We start from the raw sequence: 21,412 nt of genomic DNA, 5'->3' as shown, positions 1-21,412 counted from the left end.
GTAGAGAAAGCAATTCAGTTATGTGGCCTCAGTATAAAATTTTATGCTTTCTTTAAAAAAAATTCATATTTCATATGTTTGTATGTTCGATGCCAGTTTTCCGATTTGAGAATCATTAGCTACAAATTGAAATCAGGATTTCTATACTGACTGAACCTCAAGCTGGGATAATTTGCATAGTTCTGCAGTGACGGCCGAAAAATATTACAGTAGAATACCATGATGACCGTTACTGTTAACTATAATAAAATGTATCTTCCCTTTCGCACACGCAAAAACGCTTGACTGAAACAGCAAACTAAATGTATCCCGAATAATTAGTTCTCACCGATACCATATGAATTTTGCAAACACACCTAATTGGAGCCGAATGTTCCTCAACACGATAATTAATTCCCACCGCTAAAACACGTGTTCCGCATGCTGCCACGTCAACGCGACTTCACATCAGCAAAGGTAAAAAGCCATGACAACATCATCCTCCCTATACGGCGTAACGTAGATCCGACAGCAGCACCGATCTACAAATGTTACTGCTTGTTAAAAATAATAGAATTTATCTGTCATCACTCATTTAATAATAAAGGCATAAACCAGCATTAGACAGAAAACATCGGTCTGTCTGGTGTTATAATACGAATGTTCACTCTCGCCAGGCCAAGACTGAACAACGCTTCTGAGGATTTAATGTAGGTAATGCTTTGGGAAAGCGACTGCCGCCTTGCCACCCCCACCTAGCAGCGCGGTCGGAGTTTTCATCACCCCTCTTTACCTAGCCGAAGAAAGCGAGATAAAAAGCAAACCCACCAACACATTCGTTATTTCCCGAAAAGTGGCAGCTTCGCTCGCATTCGGCTGACTTGCTTACGAACTAAGCGAGAAAAACGAAACCAAATTAAAAGCATACGGCAAAAGTTAAGTTGTTATAGAAACGCCCCTACAATTTTGCGCTTTTCCTCTCGAATGTATAATTTCTGCCGGCCGCCGCTCGTGCGCGCCGTGGCCTGGCCGTTCGCCCCGTGCGGAAATATGGTTTTTTTTACCAGGCCATACAGTATACAGCAGCGGATGCTTCGTTATCTTGTTCCCAGCTAGTGGAGGGAAATCGCAAGGAAAAACTTCTGTCTTCTGGCATGGGAATTATTAATCCGTTGTTATTGTATATAATTTGATTCACGAAAAGGACCGGCACCGAATAGATTGAAGACCTTTTTGGAGAAGCAATTATCCGTACTGGGGATTTGGATTTCAAATTATGTAGTTTAACGAGAAAGAGTAAAATAAATGCTCTGGATTTCTGGTTGACGTAGTTGGTTAAGTTTGTACAGTACTCGTAGCAGAATAATTAGTTCTTGAAGAAGAACTAGCAGAATAATTAGTTCTTGGTAGAAGAATAACTTTTCCAAAATTATGTTTTTAGTAGTTTCCATCTGTGATACATATCAACAATGGTTCAAATAGGTCATAGCAGTACATTATATACGTGTTTAGTTGAAAATCAGAAAAACAGGATGCAACGAATAGAGAAAGGATCTTTTATACCAACGGATCTCAAAAGAACGCAGTTTTTGTACACTCTCGAGCTCTCGAAACGTTCAGAAGAGCAGTTTGTTCACACTTATACATGAGAGTCGTTGAACGGCTTTTCATAAAGGAAATAAAAAAGAGCAAAACAGGTAGCGTGGTGAATGGGAACTTTTCATACCGATTCTGTCAAGAGTCGCTGAATTTTCAATTTAGTGAAGAGGGTTTGATGAACGATTGTCGCACTGTTCCGGTGGACTGGTTTCAAAAACGGGTGGGCGCAAACTGTGTTTATTGTTGATTTGACAAATTATTCCCATCAATGGCGACAGCTTGTAGGCTGTGGGTGACCATCGCATGCAAAGATTGCGAGCATCGAGGATGAACTTGAAGATTACGCTCTATTTCATTTGGCTCTTTCAACACGTGAAACTGTTGGGTAATCTCAGGAGATTAAAATTCCAAATTGATTAGGAAATCGTAAGATGATGCAGCTACCGAATAGCTCGGGCGAGAGCATGTTTTCCTTATCCGTCATGCCTTGTTTCCTTTTCTCAGAAAAGAAGATTATTACTGGCGATACTGAACCTTCAGAGTAAGTGATGCATTAAGCAAAACTGTACCGCAGCGCCAAGCAAGGACGGTTACCTGCATTACTGCAGACCGGTCAGCACTTGGTCTGGTACGCGGCCAGTTGTTTGGTACTGGCAGGTTGAATGCGTTTAATAATTTAAGGGTTCAAGAACGAAAACCAACAAGTCCGGTTGAGTCATTTTTTTCACAGATAACTTAAGTACGACATTGCATCGAACCATTCACTCATACATCTTTTGATCTACAGGGTGCGCCATGATTATTGCAACAAAAATACAAAATCGGTTTGCTGGTCGATATTTGTTGGGCCCAGAAAACTATTAACAATCAAAACTGGATCTTCATGAAACATGGTGCCCCGGCTCACACAAATTAAAAAATGACATTCAAAATCATATTACCCAGCAACATGCACAATTGGCACAAATTTTATTGCATGTTAAAGATCGATCGGTTCTCTAACCGTATTAAATAATTTCATCGTTAAAAAATTCAAGTATATTTGTTGTACTGTAATCAAAGTTTAGAAGTCAGGTGATGCCATATGGCATACCCCGCGGGGAATGGGTTGAAGTGTACAACTCATGAACTGTAAACGTTCCGTAATGAAATTCTGGTTTGGTGCATTAGTTTCTCGGAGAAAACAGAGACATGATTGCACTATATCAGCTCTCAGAAGTGAGTTGCCAGCGTTGCTCGTTTCGTTTCTCTCTCCATAAGTGGCGCGTCGTAGAAAGAGAAACGATAGAAACAAAAAAAAAAAAGTTGAGGCTGAGAGCATCGTAAAATAGGTAGGATAAGATGTTGGTAGACTAAGCGTAGCGGTGGCGCGTCAACCATAACTCTCAAGAGCTTCAAAGACTGCTTTGAGGTAATGGTCCCCTGGCGGTTCCCCAGCCTTCGGCTGTGAGCCCAATCTCTGCCGCTTTCACCTTCCCGGAAAGAGGCAGTCATCCAGGCACCTCTGTGTGACTGCCCGAAATAGCCCGGGAGCCGTTTTTATCGCCAGGCTGATTGCCAGGTTAGGGATTCCATCCGGTCCCGGTGCCTTGCTCATCTTTAGGGAGTTGGCGACCACGACAGTATCTATTCGTAACCTTAACCTGTTCCTCGATTTCGACACGGTTGTCGTCGCACACGGATTAGATGTTCGGCAGGCTGGCTGACCATCCCTGGTCTGTGTCTGAGATACTGGAACGTCGGACGTGAGACTCAACTGCCGAAGGCCAAGGACTGGGGTCGTGGTGTGGAAAAAGTCCCCCGATGGACAGGTTCCAGTATCGCTGGTGATCGCTCGGCAGGCGCCAGTGCGCTTTTGGTATTGGCCATTACGATCCTGTAGGCGTTACCCCACGGGTTCGTATTGGCACTCGTACATAGCCTATCGAAGCAAACCCTCTTGCTTGCCTTGATCGCACTCTTTAGTGCCGATCTTGCAGAAACGAATGCTGTTCGTCTGTTCGCCCACGCTGCATCCTCCGTCTTGCACGAACCTCCACGCAGTGTGGAGGTCCGTTATCGCGTCAGTCCACCAGTAAACCGGTGGCTTCCCATTCCAAGTTTGGCGAGTCCTAGGCATGTTGGCAACGCACGTCCGCGATAGTAAGGCAACTAGTTGGTCAGTAGTCGGGCAGAGCCAACTGCCTTCATCACGCACTCTTCTCATCGCCTCTTTGAATACCTCAGCATCGAAATGCGATGACTTCCAGTGGAAGTCTTCCACTCACGGACGGTCTAAGTTTTGGCTCTGTACAAAATTAGCGTTTCTGAAAGCTCTGTACAAAATGTTCGCTGCGAGTCGATGCAGTACTCACGAAGAGTTAATCCTCCTCTTGCTGCAGTAATCGGTTATACAATGACGGATTAATTTCTGTGGTTGGTCCGTCTGCTGTTAAACGCTGCGATCGAATGAGTCGCCTGCTCAGCCTTGCTGCGCTAAAACCAGCTGCTGCTCTGCCGGCTGCAGGTCGAGCCAGTTTCTAATAACCGTTCTCTTGCTGCAGTTATCGGTTACACAATGAAGACTAAATTTCTGCATGCTATCTTTTATACCTGACTGCTTTTTTCTTTCATAAACTGCAACTTAACCCATTCCCGGTAGGTGATGCCGTATGGCATCACCTGACATCTAAACTCTGATCGTAGCTTAACAATTATGCTTGCAGTTTCGAACGACTATTTAATATGGTTAGAGAACAGATCATTCTAGAAAATGAAAAACAATTTATGTCAATTGTGCATGTAGTTGCTGTATAAAACGAGTTTGAAAGTCATTTTGCGAGGTAAAATCTGATTCCTCTCCGCCGGGAATGGATTAAGATGCACCAGCTGTCAAAATTTCATTTTTATTTAAAAAAATTGACCAAAATTTTAAATGTCACTAACATCATGGAAATTTACTCAAATTCAATAAAAATTGGAGAACCAAGTTCCCAAGTGAAACTCTTGAAATTTTTAATATTTATTTGAAAAAAATAGGCATCGCAATGGGACACCCAAACGAATCTTCAATGCTAAAAGATGGCGCTGTAGTGGTAGTGGTAGTAAAATCGAAATTTCCACGAGCATTTTGCTTAATGACCGGAAAAACTGTGATTAGTTGCCTTTTTTATATTATTCTAACTTTCTAGAGCTTGTTTATTTATTTATTTATTTATTTTCGTCAATCATATGCAGACTGGTTACATTAGTTTCTTAACTGTACATAAAATAAACAAATTAATTTTTCTCGCTAGAACTTACTTTTACTATTACAAAAAACTTGATTGGTGAAGTTTTTTGATAAAAATAGATTGCATATAGTAAAAATGGAATGGAATGGGGATGAAAATAATCAATGGGGTGAAATTGATCACCTGAAAACTTGTGATAAAATTTACTAATCAAAAGATACTGATCTTACAACACTAGGCAATGTTTACGTGTCCCAAAACGCAACTTTTGCCAGATTCACATACCTGTCAAAGTTAACCCTTGCATGCCCGATGCAATTTTACATGTTTTCGGAAAAATCTTCTAACTTAGTCGAAACTCAGTCAAATTTAATCAAACAAGTTTCCAAATAACAAAATAAAAGGATTGAATTTACCTAAAGTAATCTTAATTACGGGTTAATTACGTTAAATTTGGAGAAGTGAGTTAAGTTAGATAAAAACTAAAAATACATAATGTTCAAATACAAATACAATGATTATTCCATACCATTAAAATAATACTGATGAATTCACAGGAAACCACAAAGATTTTAATTTCAGAGATAGTTCTTAAGCTTTTGCAACAAACCGAATAAAAATCGGTCTAACGATGATCAAATGAGAGCAAATTTAGCAAACTGCAGCTCGTGAACCAAAATGAATAAATTTTAACCTTAAACATCATTATTTTCGTTTCCAGTAGTGATGGATATTTTTTAGCTCAGAAATCACCATTTATCATGAAAGTATCGAAAAATAGCACATTTCCAATAAAATTTACGGGTTTCAAGGGTGATCAATTACACCCCGATTTATCTCATAGTATCTTATAGAATTCTCGAATTTATTTTATAAAGTAGACGAATGAAATTTCACCAATTGCCATTGAGGTTTTCTAGAGCACATACCAGTACTTGTTTTAAATAAATACTAGTTCGGGAAAAATGTACATGAAGCTAGTTATTTGGAAAATATCAAAAAAATTGATCAATTTCACCCCGTTCCATGGTACTAGAAAGATAGAATAATATAAAACAGGGTAACAACTAGCAGTTTTTACAGCCATTAGGCAAAATGCTCGTGAAAATTTCGATTTCACTACCAGTACAGCGCCATCTCTTAGCATTGAACATTTTTTCGGGTGTCCCATTTTAAGCGAACCGTTTCACGAATTGTGACCTAGGAAGCACCTTCTTTGCCCGTACCTAAATAGGTCAATTTCGAGACTGCGATTGGTCTAAGTTTGAATAAATATTGTTATCAATTATTTAAACGATTTTTGCAACTTTCAATAATATCTCGTTGTTTCGAAGGCTGGGCCTTTGTTCGACAAGCTTTAAAAACCTAAAAAATGTCTGGTTTTGCTATCCAGAAGTGATTTTGCGACCACCCACCCACACACACACACTCAAACGTGTCTCAAACACAGACATGCCAGGCCATTACTATATTGATGTTGCGTTACAATGAATTTCCATTCTAACGAACAGAAAGACAAATCGCTGTCATAGCATGCCCACGAAGCGCATCACCTAAGCAAACACCACATAATGGTTAATTCGAAACAAAAACACCCCCTTCACCAAAATAGTCCCGATCAGTAGCCCTATGCGGGAGCCCTACGGGATCACTGGCAGCGTGAGTTTGTTGTGTTTTACAATCCGGTGGTAAGAGCTAATAATGTTTTCCACTGAATCGTGAAGCGGTGTCGCTGCTGGACACTTTAAAGAATGCGCTCCCCCAAATCAAAATGCATCCCTTTGTTGTTTGGTGGGTTTTCTACGAAACAAAAGCGCAAGTACCGTGCTGGATCGAAGCCCGTACAGTATCGAAATCCGTACACCTGGATGTTTTTCTTCAGTTTTATGTATTATATAAATGAAAATTCATATGATAGTTACATGTACATATCCGTTGAGCAGTTGGCCTTCTGTTAAATTAAACTATGCGCCAGTGGGCCATGAAATAAAAATATTAAAAATAAAAAATCAATCGTGTCTCGGCTTCAGTTATCATTTCGTTGTATCGTTAGAGAATTTACTAATGTCGAATTCGTTTTTACGGCAGGACTATCCCGTCCCGGACTACGCTTTGCAGCTGAAAAAAAAAAAACACTTTCCGAGCAGTTGCAATGGTGTGCTTAATACCAGAGGTAACTGTCACTTTTGTATTGGTCATTATCGCCATTGTCTTTTATCGCATTTGTGCTACTGTACGAAAAATTTTCCAATTTAATGAAAAATTACCAAATAACAAAATAAAATAAATAAAATTCAACCTGATGTTTGACACGCGAAGAACGATAATCAAAGCAAACCGATTTTGACACATTTTTTTTTATTTTGACACATACGTGTGAATGTGTTGGTGTCTTCACTCTGTTTCTTGCGCGGACTGTCCAGGACAGAAAAAGGGTAGTCCGGGATAGTCCGGAAAATGTAAAAAAAACAGTGATAGGACAAAGTGTAGTCCGCGGGCAAACAATTTCGAACGAGCTGTGACTGAGTTGCACAGAGGAAAGTCGTACCGGGAAGCTTTGAGAGGTTCCGGCGTTCCGGTCACTACGAAACGCTACGAAAATTGCACTATTACAGCTGATATGAAAAATTCGTAAACCGTGTGAAACATTAGGAACCAATTGATCCTCAAAATACATTTATTCGTTAATTTGAAGATAAATTATAAATAAAATATGTTCATTTTTGTACTTCTATAACGATACGGATTTTGGTTTATTGTTGTATGGACTTTGATCCAGTCTATATCACGTGTGTGCAGATTTCGATTCAAAAGTGTACGGGTTTTGATTCAGATAAAAAACTGTGTACGGATTTAGATTCAAAACATGTTCTATTTAAACATGATTTTTTCAAGTTTCGTAGTAATTTTAATCATTTTGCTTGAAAATAGTGATAAAACATAAGTAGACCTATAAGTAAACATGTCAGTTTAAAGCAATATGTGATTTCTTGATTCTATATTGACCGTCGAAGATTATCATGTGCTTAGGTGTACGGATTTCGATCCAGCACGGTAATTGGATGTGGAACGTTTCTAAACTTATGCGAACGGGATAAGACAGACTGATAAAAAGTATTGCTTTCTGAAGCAGATCTGTTTTGTTGTCGTTGAAACGAAATATTGTTCATTTTGATTTGGAACTCATGTTTAGTTAAATGTAGTTGAAACTGTTTGGATGAAATAAATCAGATGTGAAAAAAATTAAAATAAAAGCATAAATTAGTGTATATTCGATTTTTCTCCAAGCCAAACGTATCCAGCATTCCTCCAAAAATAATGATTCATTATAATGAATATAAGGATAGAATATCGACTTTCTGGGGCTGGAAATTTTTGAGCTAGGAAATGCTTCCAGAAAGTAAATTTTTTCAAAAAAAATAATGTTGAGATAACACCAGATCTAGACGTTTCCCCCGAACTGAGAATCGAACATACGTCTTGTTAGACCAGCATCATACCAAGAAACCAGTTTTGGGAGGCTCCGCACTTTATACTATCAGGAATATTACTTATTGGGAGTAAGTAACATTTATTTGTGTGTATGGTTTTCATTTTTCTTTTTAAGCATACTGTTTTACGTTTTCTTTTATAAAGGTTCGTGAACAGCTTGAGACCTTTGACACCTCAGACTCGAATCCGATTGTCAAATTGGACTCTGTAACGGTTCAATTCAACCTCGTAAGAATTTGTACAAAAAGTTCATATAAAGATGCATCTATATATACAACAACATATATACAACAGTTTCAACCTGGAACAATTTTCTCAACAATATCTTTTGATAATTTTCCGTATGTAGGGTTCGAAAATTATTCTTTGAGCAAGCTACCGATAAGTGTTTGTTTACCGATGAGTGAAAATTTCGCCCATCTATATCCGACGATTAGCATTAGTCGAATAGCGGCGCTACATTATTCCGTTAGCGGATTAGGGATTAGTGGCGCTAAATTTTTGGTTCGCGCTCCCCATCATTACAGATAACAGATGAAAGCGAACGGATTAAAACCCGCTTGTACCGAAGTTTGGCCGATACAGAACCTGTTCAACTGGCCTCCTGTACTGTGGTTATATACATTCATGCCGACACAGACTGCACGATGGTGGAACATCGGAACTCGTTGCACGTATAGAACGGCTGATCGAGAACAAGTCTCGCTCGACGTGGCCACCTCGAAAATGACAGCACATCGTCCAGCTGATATCGGTTCAGATCAAACAACAGACGAACGGTACACTGTTCAGGCAAAACCAGAAGCCTTTTTTCATGCTGGTTTTGTTCAAGTTTCTCGGGAAATATCAAGATTCATCGGATAGCAATATGTTGCTCTTTCGGAATACTGCCACAGACAATAAGATTGCACAGTAAGGTCGATACGGGAGCACTGTCAACATTTGATAAAACTTAGTGGCTCCAATCGGATCGAGTAATCCTCTGTTACTCTATGCTATTGTTCGCGAGAAATAAAAGAGCGAGAGTTTTGAAAATTATCAACTGTCAGTCGGCTGACAGTACCGGCGAATATTGAAAGATACATAAAGCATCTCGCGTATCTCTCCCTCTCTCCTTGCGAATGGACATAATTATGACGTGCCCCAGAACACAGCACAGTGCCATAAATATGGGAAGCTCAAGTAGTTCGTTCAATCTGAATGAGCGTAACTTGGGTCCGCTTCTAAAGAATTGAAAGTTGGTACAAATTATCAGCTTAAGCATATATTTATGTATGAAGACGTCAAAAATCGGAATCGGAGTCAGCCAGCCGGGCAGCATTTCAGCTGACGTGAGTTCAGGACCGCGATGATACACAGTAGCCGTGATCCAGAGCGGCACGCACGCGGCACAGTTGGAATCCGTCATTATTTTTTTCAGAAACGATGGAAGGCCAAGGTTCGTGCCAGAAGCCTCGCCCGGCAGAGCAAATATGATGTTTTGTGAGCCGCAACGGGTTCTGCGATTAATTATATCGGAATAATTAGCGCTTGGAAATTATTATACACCAGTATTGAGACCGAACCAAGCTCGGTTGAACCATACTTGATATTGTTCGACTACTGATTCGAAGCGACAAAAAGGTCTACCCGTGCGTATGCTCAAGCAATGAAACTTGATATGGGAAGACAGTTGCCCGGAGAGTCCTAGTTTTTCGTTTATTGATAAACCACAATAGATCAGCATCGCGGCTATCCGTCAAAAATAGATTGTTCACCGCGTCATCGATACGATTTGGACCAGCCGGATACCTATCTTTCTGAGTACCTGCAGGTTAGAAATCAATCAACCGAAAACGGGGAACTCGCAAAGCAAGAGGAAAAAAAATACTGTCCATGAAATATAATTAAATTTCCCAAAAATACCAACCAAACCGCACGGACAATGGAAAAGTGAAATAGATATTATATTTCTATCCGTTCATCGATTCCGAAAAACAAACGACGGACGAAGTGAACAGCGCTATCCGTCCAGCATATGGCGGTGGAAAGCTTGCCTTTTTGGCTAGTGGGCATCAATGGAGAATTGGAAGGGCTGAAAAACTGTTTCCATTCAATAGCGTTACGTGCAAATGCTTCAGTGCGCTTTTCAGAGTTAGTGCAACCACCCATATAAAAAATGGCGGACAGAGGAGAAGCTATCGGTCACCTTTCTTTCGTGATGCTGGTGTATTGCTTCAATGTTGGATTTTTACTGTATCGAGAAAAAAAATAGAACTTATCGAATGTAACAATGCAATGAAATATCAAGAAAGTTTTATTTGGCAGAGAGTTGGATTGCAAAAAACGTGAAGTAGTTGAATATTTCGATGTGCAGCAGTCCAGCAGCATGCAGCAGTCGAACAAGCAATACGAGTCTTTTGCATGAGAGTAACTCAATCTTATTCGAAGTTAACAAACTCAGGCGATTTTTCACTTCGTCCGATCCCACTTTTTTGCGCTTTGTGTTGGGTTTTTGAAAATATCATTTTCCTATAAAAAAGAGTGTAACATTGTCAGTCGGTGTTAAAGATAAAACAGGTTTATGTTATCCTAAATTGAGGCTAATAATAATACTTTACAAAATATTTATAAGGTCAGTAGTTCAAAATTTATGAAGACTTGTAAAATACGCTATTGAAAATTCATGACAAAATAATAACTACAATTGCTAGTTTAACATCAGTGATCCGTAATGCAGAGTTTGTAAAGCTTCGTAGCCGCAAGGTTACAGAGTGATAGGTTCGAATTGTGGTAAAAGCTAACTATTCGTTGGCAAAAGGACTTTTAAATCTAGGTTTATTCTCAGGCTCTTCCACACAAAACTTCCAGACTTAATAACCACTGGTCTGAGGCTTCGATAATGTTATAGACTGTAGCACGTTATACGCTGTTAGAGTGATAGCAGGAGGATCTGATAAGGTCGATTGACACAAGTAACGTTTATTTCGAGGGGAGCTTCGTAGTCGCAAGTTTACAGAATCCGCTTTGATAAGCGGGTGGTCGTGGGTTCGAAACTTAGTAGAATTAGGCCATTTTGGTTGTCAAAGGACTTTAGCATGGGTTTATTCTCAGGCACCCCACTACATACCCTTCCTACAAGCTGAATTCTGTAGTATCCCTGCTGACTTTCATCCTAACAAAAATCAGTCTCTCTTAAAATAAAACTGGACTGAGTAACGTATTATAGTTCTCTTCAGGGAATTGTGATTATGGCACGATCTTGGCTGGAAGAACGAGGTTCGATAAGACTTCTTCCTCTTGACAAAAAAAAGTTCTACTTACATTAAAACTGACCAGAGGTAAAGCACTAAATGCCTCTTCAGGGAATTGTAATCGTGACGCGGTGTTGGTAGAAGGAACGAGGTTTCGATAAGACTCCTTCCTCTTGACAAAATTAGTCCTTCTGATCATAGGAATATTTATCCTCTCCAGGGAATTGTAATTGGCGATATTGGCATGGGGAACGAGATTTCGATAAGATTCCTTCCTCTTGACATAATAAGTCGGTCTTAGAATAAACCTGACCAGAGAGGAACGTTAGGTGAATTGGTAGGATAGAAAGAGGCTCGATATTGTAGAGCAGTAAGCTTAAAACGGAAGGGTAAAATCTCACACACAAGCACGAATATAAATGAAAAAAAAGAAAGAAAGAAAGCGTATCATTCTTTTCAATAGTGATACTGGTCAATAATATAAAGTGCGGAATACACAAAACACCTGGGCAATATCACAACAATAGATCAAATGTCTCTGGTCACAGTGATGAGTCCAAAAAGAGAAAAAAAAACGTTATTTCGAGAGCGTTAAGGTACCGTTCAAAAATTACGTAATGCATGTTATGTTATGTTATGTTACATAACATGATGCATGAAGCGGGAAGAGGGGTTTAGTTTGCGATACCTATGTTTTACATATGGAGGGTCATTTTTTGTGAAATTTTCTGCTTTGGTAGCAAATTGTGAATCCTTTATACTTTTTCATGGCTATAAAGATTCAAAGAAAAGCGCGTGGGAAGTCTTTAGGTATCAGGCCATCATTAGATCAGTCTGAATACTTAGTTTTTGTCCTGCGACGCATTTATACTTGCTTGCTCACTTACTTAAATGGCCGTACGTCCTAAGACATGGCCTGCATAACATACTTGATCCCGTCCATGGTCCACTTGATCGGTCCATGGCTCTCCTCTACGTCTTGTATCAACCGGGTTGGCAGTGAGAACCAATTTTGCAGGGTAGTTATCCGTCGTTTCGAAATGAGGCCTGCCCACCGTATCCGTCCACATTTGGCCACTTTCTGGATGCTGGGATCACCGTGAATTTGCGTGAGCTCATGGTTCATTTTCCTTCTCCACACTCTGTTTTCCTGCACACCGCCAAAGATGGTTCTTTGCACTCGTTGTTCGAAAACTCCGAGTCATCCGCAAATCAGATTAATTAACCGGATTTAACGAAAATCGTGCCGGCTTCCCGGGAAAGTCGATCTCGTCGAGTTCATATTCTCCATAGTTCTCCACGATTAATCAACTTTAACGTCGATGAAGCGGATCTGCCGCAGAGTAAAGATCTGAATGAGGCTGGTAACTTCCCACAATCTGTTGATTAGTAGGGACAGTCGCTGGAAAAATATTTCATACGACTTCGAGGCGGCATTAAGGATGGAGGGTCTCTCGGAAGATGGGGCAAATAACCCCATCCTTACCATCATCCCGTTTCCCAAATCTTGGCAAATGATCGATGCAGACAACTGATCAGCTTGCCAGGCCCATCTTGAGAAGCTCAGGTCCGATACCGTCCATTCTAGCTGCCTTGTTGTTCTTAAGCCGCCGGATAGCATCATTAACTTCGCCTATAGATGGGGGTGGCACATCTACATCGCTTGCTACACCTACAGAATCTCCTACGTCGCTGTTCTGGTCTCCTGCCTGTACGCTTTTCAGATGTTCATCGGAGTGCTGTCTCCACCTTTCGATCACCTCACGAACATCTCTCAAGATACTTCAATCCTTATTCCTGCACATTTCGGCTCGCGGAATGCGTGGAACTTTTGATAAAAATTTCGTGTTTTATAAGAGCAGTACAGCTGTTGTAGTTCTTCGCACTCCGCCTCCTTCTCCTGGCAGCCTTTTTTCCTAGAAGAGTTGGGTTTGCTGCCGCCGTTTCTGTTTGTATTGCTCCACGTTCTAACGGGTTGCTCTTTGCAGCATTATTGCTCGCGTTGCGTTTCAAGTTCCTGTTTATTTGGTGATCTCCAGGTGTACCGCTGTTGGAGGTTATGCTGGAAAAAGGTGCCACGTATGACCATGTTCTTGGAAGCGGCGAAGTCGATTAGTCTAAGGCTATTTTCACTCGTCAGCCGGTGTGCGGTAAATCATCCAATTACTCCTCCAAATTTCTCCTCCCGACCGTCCTGAGCGTTGTTATCCCTGATGATAATCCCGACGTTATGTTTTAGGCAGCGATCGTATTCACGTTCCAACTGCGCATAGAATTCGTCTTTGTCGTCAACAGTATGTCTGAGATGAGGACGTTGCACGTGCCTAATGCTAATGCTAAAGAATCGGCCTTTGATCCATAACCTGCGCATTCTGGGATTGACCAGCCACCACCGGATTAGCCGCTTCTGCATCGCACACATCACTATAAAAACTATGCCCAGCTCATGTGTGTCACTATCACCACAACTCTGGTAGATGGTGTGTCCTTCTCTAAACGTACGCACCATGGTCCCTTTCAAGCATACCTACTGCAGCGCTACGATGTTAAACTTGCGGTTTTTTAATTCTTCGGAAAGTACACGGGTACTTCCTAGGAAATTGAGAGATCGACAGTCCCTTGTTCCCAATATCCAATCTTTAGTCCGTTTTCGACGCCTGGGTCTTTGCCGATAATTCTGGTTTGAATTATCTGTTATAGCGTTCGTGGTGGCGTTACATGTCCAGGAAACTTCCTTCCGTGGAAGGAAGCCCGCTTCTCCTGTCAGCTTGCGACTCATAGTCCCACCGAAATTGGTTACCCAATCTTTTTATTAATTACTCGCATCCAGGTTGGTACCAAGGAGGAGGTAGGGGTTTCGTAGCTGAAATGTTATGGTTTGCATATGGGAACAATGTTGCGCCTTTGGTCCAGTCATTCGCCAACCGCGACAGCATTTGTACCTTTATTGGAAATTCCAAATTAAGTTGATTTGTTTTAGTTAATAAAAATTCTACGGAAACACAAACGTTTTTTTTTTTGCCTTTCTCCTAGAAAGGTATAGCATTCACTGAAAAAACCAAAGGTATAAAAGTGCTCCAAAGGGTCGAATCTCGTATATCAATCGACTTAGCTCGACGAGCTGAGCATTTTCTGTATGTGTGTGTATATGTGTGTGTGTATGTATGTAACGGTCTCCCAATCTCACTCAATTTTCTCAGAGATGGCTGGACCGATTTAAATGGAACTAATTGCAAATAAAAGGTCTAGTTGCCCCATAAGACCCTATTGAATTTTATTGCAATCGGATTTTTAGTTTCGAGGTTATGTATCAAAATGTGAAAATCACAAAACTTCACTATCTCAGAAACTACACAACCGATTTGAACAAAATTGGTATCAAAAGAACGAGCTTATTTTTTAAACCATTTGTGAAATAATTTTATAAAGATCAGACATGTGGTTCAAAAGTTATGTAAAGAAACGTGTTTCAAAGACTCTTTAAACTCACTCATTTTTTTCAGAGATGGCTGGACCGATTTTCACAAAATTAGTGTCACATGGAAGGTCTTGTTGCCCCATGAGACCCTATTGAAATTTATTGTTATTGGACTTTAACTTTGTCCGTTATGTATAATAATGTGAAATCAGGCTATGACAAGAAACAGGTTTCTAAGACTGCTTGAACTAACCCACTTCTCAAAGATGGATGGACCGATTTTCACAAAATAAGTTGCAATAGAAAGGTTTAGTTGCCTGATAAGACCCTACTGAATTTTATTATAATCGGACTGTAACTTTGTCTGTTATGTATCAAAATGTAAAAGTTATGAAACTTCATTATCTCAGAAACTACACAACCGATTCGAACAAAATAGGTATCAAATGAACGGACTATCTTCAAAACCCCTAAATAACGTATTTTATGGTGATTGAACATGTAGTTCGGAGGTTATGAAAAGAAACGTGTTCAGAAACCTTTTTAAATTCACTCGTTTTGCCAGAGATGGCATGACTGATTTCAACAATCTTAGTTTTAAATTGGAGGTTTAGTTGCTTTATTGGTACTCATTTAATTTGATTATAACACTGGTTGACAAAATCGAAAAAAATGCTGCTCTAAAGCACACAATAGTTGCCCTAGAAAGAAAAAGATTCACAGGAAAAGCTATAATTTTTCATTTTTTTGCCTTTCTCCTAGAAAGGTATAGCAATCACTGCAAAAACCAAAGGTATGCAAGTGTTTCAGAGGGTCGAATCTCATATATCAATCGACTTAGTTTGACGAGCTGAGCATTTTCTGTATGGGTGTCTGTATATGTGTGTGTATGTAAAAACATTTTTCAGTACTGCAAAAATAGACAGCATATAATATTCACTGCTAGTATCTTCGTTTAATTTTCACGCGATCTCTTGATCTGTGAAGATTTAATTCAGGTCGGATTTTATAAGTCTTACCAAGCTAGGCAATTTTGCATATTTTAAAAATTTAACTAGATTAAGATTTGAAAAGGTCTGAGATTTTTAAGTTTTTTTTTTCAATTCGATATATGTGAATAATGACAAGAGTTAAAGAAAATCAAAGGATTGATGACAATGTTTAACGTTGAAAATGTTCCATTGACATGACATAGTTTTCGTTAGAAAAACTTTTTTCCTACAAGTTTTATTAAACTCTGAGAGTATGTTGCCAGCCATGCAGTCGAATTTGCACTGCATCGTATTGAAAATTCCGCAATCCTTGTAACGCCAAAGCATTGCAATATTTTTACTATACGGGAAAACAAAGAAAAAAAAAAAGAATCCAGTGAGAAACACCGTGCGAGATTGTATAAATTGTTTTCTATCAAACAATTTTTCTCTTTTGTCTAAACTTAATTATAAAAAAGTGCGAAAGATTATTTCTCTGTCACCTTTTTTTCTCGAAAAAAATTCAACTGACAGATGAGGAGACTGCTTGAATGTTTCACCATCCCTACAGATCCAATGCTGAGAAGAACATGTTTTTAATTTTCCTATAAGTGTGTGGCGAAGTTATACACTGAATAAAAACGGTATCAAGAGTTACTATAAACGGTAGCATATTTTCTATTTTTTGTTGCTTATTTACTGAGCAATACATATTTATACGCTTCACCGTTCGGTTTCGAGTTGATTTCGATGCTTACATAAACGTAAATTGCTCCTCGGTCAGACAAGCAAGCAGAAAAAAGAGAACATCGGGACAGCAAATCAATAAAAAGTATCGAATATCCAATTTTATTAATGGCTTTGAACTCCGCAGTGCAAAGGTTGGGTAATTAAAAGGTCAGGATGCTGCCTGTGCTTGTCGAGCGATGCACGTCTTTCGGTAATATCGAACGCTCGTTAGTAGCGATTTTTTGCAAAAGGTCACCCTTTTTTCGAAAAAAAAGCGAACCAAAATTGGACAACTTGATTAATTTTGAAAAGGGTCACGATAATATTTTGGGGTGGCGTCTTGAAACATCACTGCAAAGGGTGAAGCATATGGCAGGCAGTAATGACGTCTTAAAGGGTTACCTTGCAGAATAATGGAAATTTTTGATTTACTTTAGTTCAGGGTTTAACTCTTTCGTGTGAATTTTTTCATGTCGATTGTGTCTTGATTACAATTTATTGACGGTGCGGTTGGTCAAACAAAAAAAAACCGATCGAATTGTCCAGGGTAGAGAAAAATGTTTTCCCACGAACCCGATTTAGTGGAGTAAAGGCAGGAAAAGGCGATTTTATTCGTGTTACTAACGATATCTCCAAAAATTTATATAGGTATTTTGAAATTTTGTTTATGAACTAGGGTTAAAAATTCTTTCCCGTAATGAATACATAAAATTAAACCAAACGTTAGATTGATGAACGGTTAAGGTGTGAATTGCAACTATAATAGGAATCAATGAAAGTTTCAGTTGGTTTCTGAGCAATTTAATGGTTATCAATGGGTCTCTGAAAAATAGAATGGTTACCAAAACTACTTTGTTGACATCCTTGAGAATTTGGTCACACTTCTCAAGGATGTCAACAAAGTAGTCTTATCATTAAGTCCAATTCTAAATGAGTCGCTTTAAATTTAATGCTGTTACCAAATAAAGAATTAGTAATTCGAAGGGATAATTTCGGTAGCTACATTTGGATAGATATCTTGGATAACACTGTTTCAATTGCCCTGCTTAGTGTAACTTTAAGAGGACACCTGTTCTTTACTCAAAACATTGTCTGAGTTGAAGGCTGCTGACACTAAAAAGCGTACTTAGAAAAATTTATTCAATGTTTGCAATTTAATCAAGGTGAAAAAATGTACATAAAGCAACTTTTGTTGAGAACATTAACCAACGAATTTGGCTTTTCAATGAAATAGTTGCGGGCAACAAGCTTTTCTGGTGGAAATCGTACCACCCGTTTATTCATTTCCAACTTGCCACGGCCTCCATCAACACTGTGCAGAATCAATATTTTATAAACGTTATAGCGCCACACAGTCAGCATCGCTCACTGAAGGTTTACTCAACGTACATATATTTAAACAGGAACGTTAAAACAAATAATATCAAACCTTGCCCTGTACGGCAGCCGCTTGCAGTCCAACTTCCGGCGCCATCATCGGTGTCCTTTTCTGTGTGTGGAATAAGCATTTCCCGTGAAATTCAAAGAAACACACAGCCCAGCCGGCAACGAGCAAACATCACCATTAATCATGTTTCGTATACAACTATCGTCTCTCACTTTCTCACGTTTCTCACTGTGAAGAAGTCCGGATTCGTACGTTGCGGGGTCCGTTTTGGTGGAGGATCACCGTCAGACAGACAACAGACCGCCTCCCGTTTGTCTGGTTGTGTGACAATGTACCGATTTGTTCTGTCCATACCTGTGACGGTGGTAGTGGTGTGTGTGTGGTGTAACATTGTTAGTCGAAACTGGTTTTCGTTTTATCAATCTGCCAGCGGCACCCGGTAATGGGCGTGGCCTACCAGTGATAATTTAACTGCTGATGGCACTCACACTACTGTGGCTCGTAGCATGCGCAAATGCAACGAATCAACCGTTGTACAGAGTAGGTTTAATTTAGAGTGTACAACGTGAGGTTGATGATGAGAATAGAGAACTTTTCGAGCGTGGAGAAGTTTATTTTGTTTGGCGTTCATTTCGAAGCAGAAAGCGGGAGCTACTGGGAGTGGATACGGTCGGTAGAGATGAGCTGTACTGAAGTGTGAAGAAAAATAAATTTAATTTTATAAGTTGATTCTTCGACGGTGGAAAAGCGAGCGGGAGTTTTGTGGCGGTGGGTTGGATTATGGTAGACAATTTACTATTGTTGGATTCGAATTGTATTGGAAAATGTGATGGTAGGAGGTTTTCTTGACGTAATGGAAACTGTTACCCCAATTTGTTGCCCGGCGGGATGTATTCTGGCAATTTTTCGCAGCCTATTTCACCATTTCGTATAGCTGAGAAAAAAAAAACTTATCATTCGCTAAATTGGTGTGCATTATTTGGAAACAGCATACAGTTTGTAATTTTATTCATAAGGTCCTTTCTATTGCGGGTGGCTAGCAAACTGATTTTGTTACGTTTCGTAAACCAAATTACGTATGTTTGAAAAAGTTACCGTATGAATGAATCAGAAAAATGTGGAGTGGTGAAAACTTACTTTGATACGTATTCATAACAAACCATCGAAAACGATCCAGAGAGACCGTTAGACTAAGAATTCACTGTACTTATGGACCATTAAAAACCATAAAAAATTTTACACTGTAAGCACGCCATTCAAAAAATTTTTGATTGAAAGTAATAAATGGAATGAACAAATTTAAGCTTCAAATATGTAAAACATTTAAAACGCAAAAGCTAAGATCGTCAAACAATTTATTATGTTAATTCGCAGGCCTCCGATTTTATCTGTCTCCGATTTCATTTAACCTCGATTTCGTTCAGCCAGATTAGATGCTATTATGTCAGCATTTGTGATTTAATGTAATTCTGTCGGGATAAGCTCGGGATAAAGTATTATAACCCAAGTACTGACTACTTTATCAGTATTTGTTTTTTAATGAATTCCTGTCAAGATGAATTTCTGTAGTAAAACCCTGAGTTTTAAAAATTTGCATCGATGTATGAATTTAGATTCGCTGTCTACACAGCGAATATGCAGCGCGTCGTAAGCAAACCGCGTAATGAACGCGTGAATTCTAAAATACGCGTGAAAAACTTCATTTGTTGAGAGTTTCCAATCATTTCTGTTGAATACTTTTGAAAAAGAGTCAGAGCAGTGTTTTTCTCACTTGCGAATCGAGCAAATTCCAAAATACGCGTTAAAAGCTGAGTGAATTCCAGAATTTACGTTTAGTACAATAAAAATGCTTAATAGAGACTCTTTATTGAAGCTGTCATCTGTCCAATTAGTTTTGAAACCAACTTTTTTGTTTTAATTGCGTTTTAAATTCATCATAACTTGACATAATTTATTTGATTAATTTTATTGCAAATGTACGGCAATTTGACTACCAAATTAAAAACGAAAAAATGAGCGAACATTTCATTTGTCGGGACAAAATTGGTTCTAAAATAATAGAAAACTTTTATGATTATATTTTTTTTTTCCTGCATGAACATCCTCACTGCGACCAGAATCGTTGATCTATTGTTGAGATATGCCCGGGTGTCTGCTGTATCCCGCACTTCTATTTTTGCAAAACCGCTATTGAGATGTGGCATGCTTATTATAATTTTTGATCAGTGCTTGTGTGTAATGTACTTCCCCTCGTTTTACACGCTTACTGTTCTTCTATACCGAGCCTCCTTCCTCCTGCCAAATATCGCCAATTATAATTCCCTGGAGAAGTTTCGTCGTGCGTCCTTCTGGCCAGTTTTATTGATAAGAGGGACTTAATTTTTGTTAAGAGGAAGTCACGCAAAAGTATTATAGAATTCAGCGTAAAGGAAGGGTAAGTGGTGGGGAGCCTTAGAATAAACTCATACTTAAAGTCCTTTTCGACATCGAATGGCCTGATTCTACTAAGATTCGAATCCACGACCATCCGCTTGACAAAGCGGACTCTGTAACCTTGCGGCTACGCAGCTCCCTTTATGATTATATGGAAGCATATCAAATACAAAATCGAACAAGAGATTCGTTTGAGCCAGTCCTTTGCCTGCTCTTTGTGTAAAGGGCTAGTTGCTGTGACTATATGTCCAAATAAGGGATAAAGAATTTAATACTCAAATGTTTATTTTTGTGTTCACACAATCATTTTTCTATTACATAAGATTAAAAAATTTAAAGAGATACAAATATCAAAAATATATTAGGGGAATTAAATCAAACGATTTTAAATTTATATTGCAACTAAAAGTTGAGTATCACTGAACAAGTAGATGTTGAACGTAAAAAAACGTTTAAGAAGAAAATTTATACGAAATTCGAAAATAACATTAGAATTGCCATAAAATTGAAGCCAAAGTTAAAGTGAAAATATGACAAGTTAATACCAAGTAAAATCGCAAAAAAAATCAAATGTAGCCGAGATAAATCAAAACAACAGAGAAGAAAACTGAGACAAATGTTGGGAACAATAGGTTACTAAGTTAAATCCTAAACTTAATTTTACGTTTACGTGAACGCAATTTAAAGTTTTGTCAATTTATTTTGAAGTTTCTTCGCTAATATTTTCCTATTTACACTAATATATTGTTAACTTTGTCAGATTACATAGTGCTCCATGTGTTGTATTTAATGGTCGCCATATAGGGTAACCGCTCCTATATTCATCTCATCACGCCTTTTTTATCAATTTATCGTCAAATTTTACCATATTTTCAACGTAAAACTTTCAGCCACTTGAGAAAATCGAAAAGCAAATAGATTTACTTTCGAAAATTTGTAGAAATTTTACGGTAAATTGG

General features: G+C 38.9%; 1 protein-coding gene across 2 annotated transcripts in view; it reads right to left on the bottom strand.

Annotated features, from left to right (window-relative positions):
* The window catches only part of LOC129731915 (intraflagellar transport protein 52 homolog), a 102,948-nt gene extending 84,657 nt beyond the window's left edge, over positions 1-18,291 (bottom strand). For both annotated transcript variants that reach the window (XM_055692293.1, XM_055692296.1), the window contains exon 1: positions 18,063-18,291. Coding sequence is in view for 1 of the 2 variants with exons in the window: in XM_055692296.1 (XP_055548271.1) it covers positions 18,063-18,110 (48 nt within the window). In the remaining variant the exon portion in view is untranslated. The remainder of the gene's footprint in view (positions 1-18,062) is intronic.
* Positions 18,292-21,412: the final 3,121 nt, after the last annotated feature.

Source organism: Wyeomyia smithii, chromosome 3 (assembly GCF_029784165.1).
Source record: "Wyeomyia smithii strain HCP4-BCI-WySm-NY-G18 chromosome 3, ASM2978416v1, whole genome shotgun sequence".
In the NCBI taxonomy this organism is placed as follows: domain Eukaryota; kingdom Metazoa; phylum Arthropoda; class Insecta; order Diptera; family Culicidae; genus Wyeomyia; species Wyeomyia smithii.
The sequence above is the reverse complement of the archived record's forward strand: the minus strand, read 5'-3'. Positions and strand labels throughout refer to the sequence as shown.